Source organism: Myxocyprinus asiaticus, chromosome 43 (genome assembly GCF_019703515.2).
Source record: "Myxocyprinus asiaticus isolate MX2 ecotype Aquarium Trade chromosome 43, UBuf_Myxa_2, whole genome shotgun sequence".
Classification (NCBI taxonomy): domain Eukaryota; kingdom Metazoa; phylum Chordata; class Actinopteri; order Cypriniformes; family Catostomidae; genus Myxocyprinus; species Myxocyprinus asiaticus.
Window position 1 is genome coordinate 28,226,343 of NC_059386.1, and position 13,694 is coordinate 28,240,036.

The following is a 13,694-nucleotide window of genomic DNA, read 5'->3' on the forward strand; positions in this document are numbered from 1 at the left end:
TGTCCCTGTAATAAGTACACTATAAGTCGCTTTGGATAAAAGCGTCTGCCAAATGCATAAATGTAAATAAATGTAAAATATATATATGAACAGATTTCAACTTTTTCTTTTTGTTATATGAAGGTCTTATTAAAACTATTGAAAATTTTTGCCAGGCCTTCGTCATATACAGTACTTTTGGTACTTTTCAAATGCCTTTTATGTACAGATTTTACAGTTTTTGCCTGGTCACAGACCTAGACTTTCAATAAATTATGAAAACCCATTATAAAAATACAGATTATTGCTTGTTTAAAACTATGATAATCTAAACAAAGAGTGAGATAAACATAAACCATTTCAGTATTTATTGAGTAAATTATTTATATATATTTATTTATTTTCCAAAGATTAAGACTTTTCCACAGTTGTGCCATCATTTGGACCACAAAAAAAAAAAAAAAAACCTATCTTTTCTTTTTTTCTTTTTTTTTTTTTAAATACTTAATGTTAACCAAGTCAACAAAAGTTTCAGTGAAGAACATGTTTGTGATTTAAGTATCACTTATAAGCAGAGTATTTTTATTTGCTGTCATTTTTAATTAACCTGTAATTTTTTGCCAAATTATGCAAAAAGTGTGATATTATTTAATTGTGTGTATTTAGGATATATAAAATGCTATGAAATTGACCTTAGCAAGAAAAAGGACACCCATTTTATTTCAATAACATTAAAAAATATCACCGTCATTTCCACCACTGTAACAGAATACAGAATTTGGGATTTGGTGGACATGTCATGCCTTACACACTCCTGTGTAACATATACATACACTGCTGGACATTGTTAGCAGACAAATGTAAAATATTAGTGAGAATAAGAAAAATGTTTTCACAATATTTTTCTTGGTAGAAGTCCAAAGTGTTAAAAGTGCCTTGAGTTGAAAAAACACCCCATAATGTTCTCCAACCGTTTTCTCTCTTTTCAGGCCAGACCATCTCAGCTGCCATGTGAAGCACGTTCATTCCTCAGAGAGACCTTTCAAATGCCAAGTAACGGTAAGCAGAATCAGAGACCTCATTACATCATCGCTAGTAACAAAAATGTAAACCCCAGAAAGAGTAATTCATGAGCTACCAGCATTGAGTAAAGAACTTAAAAGTCCTTAAATAGTGAGGTAAGTCACTTTAGACAAGATAGTGTCTCCTAACTGAAGTGTAATGTGACCAAATATACTCAAACTGGATGGTTCGTGATAAAGTTTTGAATGTTCACTGCAGGCCTGTACATCAGCCTTTGCCACCAAAGACAGACTCCGGTCACACATGATTCGGCATGAAGGAAAGGTCACCTGCAATGTTTGCGGAAAGATGCTGAGTGCCGCCTACATCACCAGCCACTTAAAAACACACGGTCAGACCAACTTCAACAATGCCTGTAACAAAGGTAAGTGCAATGTGATTGGCTGCCACAACATACAGTTAGCCTCGTGTTCAGTCAACAACTCTCCCCGCCTCTCTGGGTGACTCATGTAGCTCTAGTACCAACATCCTTCTACTAATCCTTCATCCAGTCCTTTCTGAGTCTCTTAGCTCTTTGCTGTCTTGTCAGCTCCCAAATTCTCTGGTTTATTAGAGGTGACTTCATCCTCAGGTTATTCCATTTACTCTGGAGTTGAAGAGCACCAGTGCAGACATTTAGTACTACAAATTAGTTTCACAGGGCTGTGTGGAGTATGATATGCACTCTGCAGAAAGAGGACATACTGGGTTTGAACAGCACTGAAACCCTAATTACTGTTATTAGAACAGCAACTTGTTTTTTTTTTTTTTTACATTTTCAAGAAAATGTGAGTGGTGCTTGGCCATGCAAAACTTGCAGCCATGATCCTAGGGTGTTGTGGATGGTTGTTAGAGCATTAAGGCCTCAATATACTTCCAGAGGTGTTCTTATTTGTTCTTCGTTCAGAGGTAGAAAGAAGTTCTAAATAGCCGAGCAACAGTTTACTGTTTCCGAACATTTACACATCTGCCACGCCGCTGTGGGAGGTGTTTAGAAGTACATTTAAATATGAGGATGCTACATGTAAAACCTAAACTATTGTGACATTAAGATGTGTTATCAATGACTTTATGCCTCATTCTATGAGTAGAATTCACATGAGGTCAGTAAAAGAAGCTGTTTAAACCATTTGATGATGATTTAAAGTAATATATATGCAGTAGAAATTGTTGAATTTTTCTTGTTGACTTTTTTAATTCATGGCACTAATCCGCTAACATGCTATACGTGGCCATGAATTATGATAGGCTTACTTTAGGCAGTTGTATAAATGGCTTTCACTGCAGATGGCACATGAGTGAATGGGCACTTGAGAGTATTTGATTAGATTTGATTCCTTTTGTAGTCTAATTAAACAAAACAAAAAATCACATGACATGGTCTTGGAAAGTTTCTCTACATCAGGGCTAGTAAACTTGCAGCGTGCGGGCCAAATTTGGCCCGCCAATCATCATTTTCTAGCCCTCCAACTGATTTTTGATACAATTGCCTTGCTGTCTGAAATACCAGAGCGCTCTCTGCGCTGTTCATAGGCGCGAGCCTCAGCAATCAGCGGTGAGTTTAACAATGCTCAATGGGGGGGCCTGGGTAGCTCAGCGAGTATTGATGCTGACTACCACCCCTGGAGTCGCGAGTTCGAATCCAGGGTGTGCTGAGTGACTCCAGCCAGGCCTCCAAAACAAATTGGCCCGGTTGCTAGGGAGGGTAGAGTCACATGGGGTAACCTCCTTGTGGTCGCGATTAGTGGTTCTCGCTCTCAATGGGGTGCATGGTAAGTTGTGCATAGATCGCAGAGAGTAGCATGAGCCTCGACATGCGGAGTCTCTGCGGTGTCATGCACAACGAGCCACATGATGAGATGCACGGATTGACTGTTTCAGACGCGTTGGCAACTGAGACTTGTCCTCCGCCACCCGGATTGAGATGAGTAACCGCGCCACCACGAGGACCTAGTAAGTAGTAGGAATTGGGCGTTCCAAAATTGGGAGAAAAAAGTGGATAAAAATACAAATAAAAAAACAAAACAATGCTCAATGGCACGTGCAACAGCATTTAGCAATTCATCGCAGATTTTGAAGGTGCTGAAAATTGACTCTAAATATGCTTCTTTTCCTGTCAAAATTAATTTATTTCCTCCTTTGGAAAGAAAACAAAACAATATAATGCTTTATTAACATTTTCCAAACAAAGCCTTCCACAGTAGGCTGTAAAGATAGAAAAAACACTTAAAACGCATCAATTTAGTAACATTAAACTTTTCCCAAAGTCTAAGTGGGGGTTTGATTAATTGACAGAACTAGTCCCCACATAGGTTGCATATTTATTGCAATAGGCCAGGGTTTCTCAATGGAGGATTCAAAGGATCACCCTTGAATTTACTATAGTAACACTAACTGTACTTTAGGCAGAAATAGGTTGATAATAAATATTATCATATCACTATTTTAGCTCTATTAAATTTATCATAGCTACATTTTTGTAACTGCTTATAAATATTAATATTTTGTATTTATTTTTTTTTACATGTGTTTAGAGTAGGTCTACTGTTCATAATTACAAAAATGCCATAGTTTGTTTGCTAGAAATTGTTACATCTAACCATGGTAGTGAAGATCCATGCTTCCATGTGTTTACTATGGTCTTTTTACAAATACCACTGTTAAAACTATAAAAATAAATAATTAATGAATAAATAAATTTAAAAAAAAAAGCAAATGTAAAATATATTAAAGAGCACCTATTATGGTTTTTAAACATGCGTAATTTCATTTTAAAGGTCTCATACAATAGATTTACATGCATCCAAGGTCAAAAAACACTTTAATTTGCTCATAATTTAAATTGCAGCATTACTTTTTTTTCCTAGTGTCAAAAACGTCTCGTTCAGTGATCTGTTCTAAAGGATTCATTCTAAACTCCTCCTTTCAGAGAGCCTACACTGCTCTGATTGGTCAGATGTCCCAGTCTGTTGTGATTGGTCTACCACTTAGTGTAGTGTTTGAGGGCGGGTCAAAGCTGTTCACAGGCAGCCAATGAAGAGCAGAGGTGGGTTTTTTTGTTACCAAATTACGTAGGTTAGTACAGGAAGTAAGTCTGGAATTACTAATGACTTGTTTCAGGTGTTCAGAATCAGTTCTTTCTTTTGGGAGTCAATAACTCCATTTGTCGTGCACTTTGATTTGTGAAACTTTGCAGACTTTTTTACATTCACAAACAGCTATATAACACACTACATGAAAGGTAATATTTGAAAAACCATAATAGGTGCTCTTTAACAATATCACTTTTATTATTAGTTTCTGTCTTCGCATTTTCATTTTATAGGCCCCAGAAATAGCCCTCCATCTGTTTGAATTCAAGAAACGCAAGGTTTGGTCTCATTCATGATGCATAAGCCTGCTGAATTTATTAACAAAACTTTAAAATTATGCAATGCATCGAAGTTGCATTGAGCAAATAACACAAATAATGAGTTTTGTGGGGGTTTTTTTGGGGTTTGTTTTGGTACAACAAAGTGTGTGTTGGGGAAGTAGGGGGGTGTTCATCAAAAAGGTTGAGATCCACTGCAATAGGCATTCAATCTCAAACTCTCATCCTCCACCATATTAATCAGCCGGCAGACTGGCAATTTGCTTTGTTACAGCAATCGTGAATCGTTGATCATGATTCGCTTCAAGGCTAGTGTCAAGCGCCGCTTTGAACTTCACATGAAAAGCCCTTGCAGACAAAAACGTCTCCTGCATTTTTGTGATAGTTAAGACTTGCCGTGCTTCTGTGGTAATTAAAATGTGCCTTACTTAGGCTGAAAAATACTTGATTCCTGTCAAGTTCCATCTGGGCTTGTTTTGTGCAACAAATAGCATTAAGAACTCCTTTACCCATCACTTTAACACTTGACACTGAATCACTGCTGTGTGTGTTTGAGGTGTGTGTCAGTGTCTCCAGGTGGACAAATCACAATGGTTCCGCCCTTCAAACCAGTGTTTATGCTGGTTTATGCTAAATTGACAGTACATGTGTTAATTGTAACTTTTTCTCCCGTTTCTCTGTGTAAACCGTCAGTCAAAATCAATTTATCGAGTCAAAAAATGAATCGGTTGACCTCTATCATTCCTAGCACACATGGTGCCAGACAAGTTACATACAGTTGAAGTCAGAGGTTTACATACACTTAGGCTGAAGTCATTAAAACTCATTTTTTAACAACTCCACAGATTTTATATTAGCAAACTATAGTTTTGGCAAGTCTTTGTGCATGACACTAGTAATTTTTTCCAACAAATGTTTACAGACAGATTGTTTCACTTTTTATTGACTATATCACAATTCCAGTGGGTCAGAAGTTTACATACACTAAGTTTACTGTGCCTTTAAGCAGCTTGGAAAACTCCATAAAATTATGTCAAGACTTTAGGCAATTTGACCTGTACCTGTGGATGTACTTTAAGGCCTACCTTCAAACTCAGTGCCTCTGCTTGTCATCATGGGAAAATCAAAAGAAATCAGCCAAGATCTCAGGAAAAACAAATGGTGGACCTCCATAAGTCTGGTTCATACTCAGAAGCGATTACCAAATGCCTGAAGGTACCACGTTCATCTTTCAACAATAGTACGCAAGTATAAACACCATGGGACCACGCAGCCATCATACCGCTCAGGAAGGAGACACATTCTGTCTCCTTGAGATGAATGTAGTTTGGTGCGAAAAGTGAAAATCAATCCCAGAACAACAGCAAAGGACCTTGTGAAGATGCTGGAGGAAACTAGGGATGGGCACAAGTACTCTGATACTTGGACGTGGCAGTAATGATCGTTCATGAAAACTATGATCGATGGTGATCGAGCATGATGTGACTTTTCACTTAATTCGAAATTCAGTGACAATTACCTGACATCTAAACACAAACATGTCAAAGAGGAAGCTTATTTTTAATTTAATTATGAGATTGATTATGTTGTGATTTTGTGGGGGATATTAACTTTCAGAAATGTCTCATAGCAACCAAACTGATATACGACACTGCAATGCTATCATTACGATAATCAAAAGAGAGTGTAATTAACCATGTTTTGAACACCTGTCTTTGCAAAACGTTTGCTATACACGTTTTATTATCATTTAATGTAAGAACTTTGACTTGTTAATGGATATTGTTTAATAAAAGTGCATGTTTGTCGCTGACTGTAAACCTCCCTGTCCTGGGTGCAGAAATGTTTGCGTGGCGTAACACACATCTTCATCTCGACAAATGGAAGTTGAAGATTTCCACACGAGTTTCCAAGTAAGAAGTCCAACATAATGTCATTCCGTTGCACTTTCCCCAGTTGAAAGTTGGAAATTCTGACTCACTGAGTTTAATGGACCGCTTCATGAATCATCACAGAAACAACAATACAGAGCATCGCGGCTTTCCCACAGGAGTGACACTTGGGGAGACACACACACGCACCAGGCATGTGGCAGTGGACTCAACGTGCTGAATCAACACATATACAGCAGGTGAGTGTTTCAGACAGCTAGACAGAGTGCAGCTAAATGGAACAGAATGCAGTGTCTTCAAAACTGAACTTCAACTTAACACGCATATTAAATCGCGATGTTATGGTGCCTCCTGTTAAGCCAAGCGTGATTTGAAAATAGACTATTCAGACAATCACTAAAAAAACTGATGCGCACTTACTAGGATTACTACGGTAACCTGAAGGAAGAACAGACAGACGTGCGTTGTGCACATTCATTGATTTGGGCAGCGAATCTTCACTTAATGACAAAATATGATGCGTTATATTTTGATTATGCAATCTTTTGTAAATTTTGTAATAGATTATTTTATAACAGCCTATAATAATGGATAGAGGATACACTGGAACAACAAGACGCAATGCAGTGGCCAAATACGTTTGTCAGACATGATATTATATATACAGTTATGTACATGTCATTGCCCCTTGAGCACTTGTCGAGTAATTTGTCAGAGTACTTGAGTAGACAAAATGCCCATCCCTAGAGGAAATAGATAGACAAGCATCAATATCCACAGTAAAACGAGTCCTATATTGACATAACCTGAGAGGCTGCTCAGCAAGGAAGAAGCTACTGCTCCAAAACCACCAACCAAAAAAGCCAGACTACAGTTTGCAAGTGCACATAGGGACAAAGATCTTACTTTTTGGAGAAATGTCCTTTGGTCTGATGAAGCAAATATTGAACTGTTTGGCCATAATGACCATCGTTATGTTTGGAGGAAAAAGGGTGAGGCTTGCAAGCCGAAGATCACCATCCCAACCGTGAAGTATGGGGTTGGCAGCATCATGTTGTGGGGGTGCTTTGCTGTAGGAGGGACTGGTTCACTTCACAAAATAGATGGCATCATGAGGAAGGAAAATGATGTGGATATAGTGAAGCAACATCTCAAGACATCAGCCAGGAAGTTAAAGCTCGGTCGCAAATGGGTCTTCCAAATGGGCAGTGACCTCAAGTATACCTCCAAAGTTGTGGTAAAATGGGTTAAGGACAACAAAGTCAAGGTATTGGAGTGGCCATCACAAAGCCCTGACCTCAGTCCGATAGAAAATATGTGGGCAGAATTGAAAAAGTGTGTGTGAGCAAGGAGGCCTACAAACCTGACTCAGTTACACCAGTTCTGTCTGGAGGAATGGGCCAAAATTCCAGCAACTTATTGAGAAGCTTGTGGAAGGCTATCAAAAACATTTGATCCAAGTTAAACAATTTAAAGGCAATGCTACCAAATACTAACAAAGTGTATGTAAACTTCTGACCCACTGGGAATGTGTTGAAAGATATAAAAGCTGAAATAAATCATGCTCTCTACCATTATTCTGACATTTCACATTCTTAAAATAAAGTAGTGATCCTAACTGACCTAAGACAGGGAATGTTTTCTGCGATTAAATGTCAGGAATTGTGAAAAACTGAGTTTAAACGTAAGTTTGTTGTATGTAAACGTGAGTTTAAGTTGTATGTAAACTTCGGACTTCAACTGTAGTTCTAAAGTTTAATAATTAATGTTAGAAATTCTGATTTTGCTTACCTTGGCAAACATTATAAATTAATGGGTTTATAGCTTTGTAGACTTTATATGTTTAATTAGGCCTCTTTATAGTTTGGACTTACCCCTAAATTTGTACTTGTGACCTAAGTTTGTTTCAGAGCTGTGTTTTTTTTTTTTTCTTCTTTCATGCATTAACACTCCATTTATCATAGAGTTCACCTTTTAAATGCATCTGTCTCTCACGTAGTTTAGTTTTCACATGTCTGTCTGCTTATCCGTGATTAGCTCAATCTCTTGTTTGATTATATGATTTTTTCTGGTAGACTTATTATTGTATATTTAAAGAGCTAAATAATTTTTGATTTTTAAATCTGCCTTTGAATTGGCTGAAAGGAGTTAAATATGTTTATTATAGAAAGTACATTTGTTGTAAAATTATAGCCATTTATGAATTCACGCTGAGTCCTGCAGCCCTGCGTTGATATGGGTCCCATAGTGCATCACTGCAGGCAGCTGCCTGCCCTTCATAACCCTCTGTCTGTTTCTGAATAGGAGACTGGCAGTGGAACTACTCAGGGCAACGAAAAGGTAAAAACGAAACAAAACAAACCCAAGTGGGAAAGTAGATGTACACACACACCATAACCATTTGCCGCCTCTCTTTCCTCTGTTGTTCAAAACAAACTATGCTCCTGTTGTGTGCACATGATTTATTTACATAATTTAGGTGAAATCATGAACTGAAAAAATGTGATTGCCAGCCCCAATAGCCAATCACCTGATGGTGGAACTTATTCTTTAAACAAAAAAAAGGCTTTTTGTGATAGTGACCGGAGTGGTCACAAGGAGAGATCACCAGAGAGAAGGAATGGCTTTCAAAAAAGATGTTTAATCCATTAGGTGCAAAATTTGCAAATAAATAGTCTAAAATTAGCCCTGTTTTTGGTACTAACAGCAGGACCTACTCCCCTCCCTTAACAATTGAGGCTGGAGTATATTTGCACTCTAGCAGTCCTGGCATAACCTTGTCCATGTGCTCAAACACTTGTCATCCATCTTTCTTCCTGTCCCCTAGTGGCAACTGGCTTAAATACACAATTTTCCCACCATTGCTAATTGGAACAAATCATTATTTTAAATAAAATTAACCCTCTGGGGCCTGGGTAGCTCAGCGAGTAAAGATGCTGACCACCACCCCTGGAGTCACAAGTTTGAATCCGGGACGTTCTGAGTGACTCCAGCCAGATCTCCTAAGCAACCAAATTGGCCCAGTTGCTAGGGAGGGTAGAGTCACATGGGGTAACCTCCTCATGGTCGCTATAATATGGTTCGCTCTCAGTGGGGCACGTGGTGAGTTGTGCGTGGATGCCGCGGAGAATAGCGTGAAGCCTCGACACGAGCGATGTCTCCGTGGTAATGCGCTCAACAAGCCATGTGATAAGATGCGCAGATTGGCATTCTCAGACGCGGAGGCAACTGAGATTCGTCCTCCGCCATCCAGATTGAGGCGAGTCATTACACCACCACGAGGACTGAGAGCACATTGGGAGTTGGGCATTCCAAATTGGGGAGAAAAAAATACATAAAATTAAATTAACCCTCACCTCTCCATTCTTAAAAACAAAACATAAGAATGTGTTAAAATGAGAGCTAAAAACAAAACCTGTAAATAGGACGGATAAATATTTGCACAACAAAACCCCATTGAATATTGCAAAATGGTGAGTAAAACAATAAATTAGTCCATGGAACACAGTAAAAATCTGTGATGAGAGACTGCTCCACAATTTCACCATCACACATATTATTTCAAACATATTTGACACCCAGAGAGTTCGGGAGAAGAATACATGAATACCTTTAACACACGCCTAAACTCTCTCTTTCCATCCTGTACAGACAACACTGAAGTCTGCAACTCTGCCTCTACCGCATCGGTCACAGCCTCCGCCCCAATTACCTCGGCAATAAACCGTGGCAACACCAGCAACCCCATTACCATAGCTGCCCAGATGAACATCTCCACCAACACTGTCAACATCACGTCGCCTGTCAACCTGCAACACCCTGTCACCATAACTGGCCCTGTGAACATCACCTCCGTCAACATCCCAGCAACGGCGCCCATGAATATAGCCCACCCTGTGGCCATCACCACACCCATGCCCATGAACATCGGCACACCGCTCAACATAGCCATGAGATCCATGGACAGCATGAGCTTCCTGTCCCAAGTCCTACCATCTTCTCCTCACTGGTAGAGACATGAGATGGGTCGTTATCGGACTCACCTGACCAGCCTTCTGCCCTCAGTGCCATCTGAGTTCCAACCCGACCCCCAACAAATGTGTTGGATTAAAGGGATAGTTACTCCAAAAATTAAAATTCTGTCATTTACTCACTCCTTTGTGTTGTTCCTAACCTGTATGACTCTCTTTCCTCCATGGAACACAGAATGAGATATAAGGCAGAATGTTAGCCTTTCCAGAGTGTATGATGACAGAATGTTCATTTTTGCATGAACTATCTGTTTAACAAACCCAACACATGGCTGCATCACAACACTAGCGGAAGTTTTGCTCTGGCTGATTTACCTCTCTGTTGGATTTTTGACCATGTTTTTATGCATTTTAATGCCATGACTTAGCATTTTGTGCGCAAGGTGAACAGCTGTGTAGCGGGGCATTCGTATGCTCCTCTGAGCACTTTGACCCTAACAATGGATTTTTTACAGGACAAATGCAATAATTGACATGCATTTTGAACACTTTTTTTTATAAGCAGAGTGCTGGTGGGTTCTTCTAAGTTGTAGAGGTGTAACCTGCTAATCAGTATTTAAAGAAATTTTAAAAAGGGACAGTTGCTTCCATTGTGAGAGAATTTTTTTCATATTTTTGGTAAATGGATGAATTATTTGGATTTTTCCATAGTGTGTTTCAGTGTGTGCATGTACATGTGGGAATTTTCAAGAGGTACAGTTGTGTATTCTAGCTATTTTTTTTTTTACCATCAGTTGTGTACTTTTTTTCTTTTTTTTTTCTCTCTCTTTATCTGTAGGTGAATCTCACAAAAACATGTCTAGGTTCTTTTTTTTTTACCCCAAAATCAAAAGCAGAAAAGAAATTATGTTTTGCATAATCAAAATGAAGCCTTTATTAGGACCATTAAGATTTTTTTGCATCAAGATTTTTTTTAAAGTATGGTTTAAACAATTTTCACTTTAATACAATATATTTTTTATGTCTGCATAAATATATATAAATTACTCTCATAACTGCAAAGGGAAAATTACAAATATATATGTATATATAAATATTCTTTATTGTCAAAGTGTGTGTGTGTATATATATATTTGTAATTTTCCCAGTTATAAGAGTAATTTTTTTTTTGGACAGCTAAAATGCGCTTCATTTTCTTTTAAGCAATATATAATTTATTTATTTATTTGATTTTGGGTGGCCTGGACATTTTTCGTAACAGGTTTCATGAGAATTACCATTGTAGTGTTTTTCAGAAAGACACTGTTTACAAAAATTCTTGTTTTATTTTTGTGAATGGAGGGCAGCTTTGTTCTCTTACTGTTTACGTGGCCATTGTTAGGTGTTGTAGGTGTACTTGTTCATACAGAATGTAGAAGAAAAAGTCTTGCACTGAATGCATATCCCTAGTCTAAAGAGGCAGTATTATCTCATAAATAAAAAGTGATGTTATGGCCCTGTCACAGCATGCATGCTTGTGGTCTTGCCGCCATCACTGATGTGTGGGGTGTCCCATATGTCAAGTCATGATTCAGAATAGTGGAATAATTGTGCGGACTTCACGTTGAACTACTATCTGTCAGTCTGTGTGGCATTACATCATCAAAGTGTGGACTTGGACAAAAGTGACTGTTAGATAACAGCTTATGTAAAACAGCGCAATCTAATGGTTGGAGCCCTGCATTAATGCCTTTTTAAAGTTTTCATTTGGACATTTGTTGCCTGAGTTTGTGGTTTATAGTATTATATAAAGTGTTTTGTTTTTTTGTTTTTTGCCAAAAATATTGTTTTTATAAATGCTCTGCTCAGGAGTTGTGCAGAGAATAGTTCAGTAAACTGGTATTCATTTAGTTAATTTTCTTTCTAATGGCTTTAATGGAACTCATGACATGGCCCTAAAGTTATTTATGTTTGTTTGTAAATATATTTTACCCCTTTTTTTTTCTTTTCTTTTTTTTGAGTGAAAGCAGAAAGACATCTCTCATTTGCCAGATCTTAACCAACAATGGCATTTGTTATTTCCGTAGCTGAACCATCCTGCTCATTTCAATTGGTTCCAGTAATTCATATTGAGCCTGCTCTCAAAGGGTGTTGATTCTGGTAACATTGTCCTCTAGTTAAAGCCCAGAGGCCTCGTTCTACATAAAAGCATGTCCTCAGTCAGAAATAATGTATACGGGCAGATTCTGGAAAGTTCTATGCTATATTACGTTTTGGCGGCAACTTCCTCTATATGCTTCCTGCAGTTGGAGCAACTGCCAGAGTGAAGAGACTGCTGAAGTGAAAACACTAATTATTTGACTTAATTGAATGAAATTCTTGTGGGTAGTTTTCCCACCACAGTTTGTAATGTGAGAGACGATCCCTAATGTCTGAATAGATGCCACCCACTCCAGCACTGAGACTCAGGAAGATGCTTTTCCTGATCAGACAGTATGAACCTGTGTGTGTATGTGTGTGTGTGTGTGAGACAGGCATTTCATTCTCCCTTCACACTAGAACAAACAACAGCATGTTTCCATAGTTTAGTTTGTGAAAGAGTGAGAATGTGTTTATGCATTTCTTTGGTAGAAGCATTAAGATTACCTCTGCCAAATTTAAACCAATAATGAAATCCAATGAAGTAAACTTTTTTTTTTTTTTTTTTTTTTTTAATTATTATTGATTCTAATGTTTTTTAATTCAGTTGATGAACTGAATTATTTTAGAGCCCCTGTGAAAGCGGTTGAATGTATATGTTTGTACAGAACTGTTTAGCTTGGAGGATCTTAGAATACAGATAGACAAGTGAGCGAAGAAAAGCCAAGTAACCTTTTATAAAACTTTTGTATTAGTACATTAACAATGGTAATTTTGTATATATGAAGACTAGGCTTCCTGAATAGCAGAAAGCAAAAACATTCCTAAGTAAGTTTGTCAGAAATAATTATGTAAACATGTGTATTGTTTTATGTGCCTTTTATTTGGGTTGTCTAAATAAAAGAAAACTAAAACATGATGTCTGTGTATATATGTAAGAGATTTTGCCAATATTTTTTTACAATTATACCAAAATTTGTTTGGTACATTTATTATTTTATTTATTTTGTCTGCGTGATAATGCTGATACCTTTTGACACCTAGACAAATTCTTCATTTCTGAAATATTTTGTAACAGAAAACTTTCAGGGCCTCTGTTCACAGGCATAGAAACCTTTTTTAAATCTTAAAATAGGCTAAAATATTTTTTGAGTGTGGGAGACAACTTCTGGCTCTATATTTGAATCACTTGGGTAAGATGCTTTCCTGAAAGTCTGTCCATACAGTTGTACTAGGAACACAAAAGGAACGCAGAATGCAGACCAGCTCAGTCCAGGTATGGCTATGGCTCAACACACAAAC

General features: G+C 37.8%; 1 protein-coding gene across 2 annotated transcripts in view; it reads left to right on the forward strand.

The window, feature by feature from the left end:
• The window catches only part of LOC127434034 (vascular endothelial zinc finger 1-like), a 35,848-nt gene extending 22,563 nt beyond the window's left edge, over window positions 1-13,285 (forward strand). The window contains exons 3-6 of one of the 2 annotated variants that reach the window (XM_051686465.1): window positions 969-1,038; window positions 1,261-1,426; window positions 8,608-8,643; window positions 9,955-13,285. In XM_051686465.1, coding sequence (XP_051542425.1) covers window positions 969-1,038; window positions 1,261-1,426; window positions 8,608-8,643; window positions 9,955-10,316 — 634 coding nt within the window. In that variant the 3' untranslated portion in view covers window positions 10,317-13,285. The remainder of the gene's footprint in view (window positions 1-968; window positions 1,039-1,260; window positions 1,427-8,607; window positions 8,644-9,954) is intronic. The other variant, XM_051686466.1, reaches the window with a different exon arrangement.
• The last annotated feature ends 409 nt before the right edge of the window (window positions 13,286-13,694 follow it).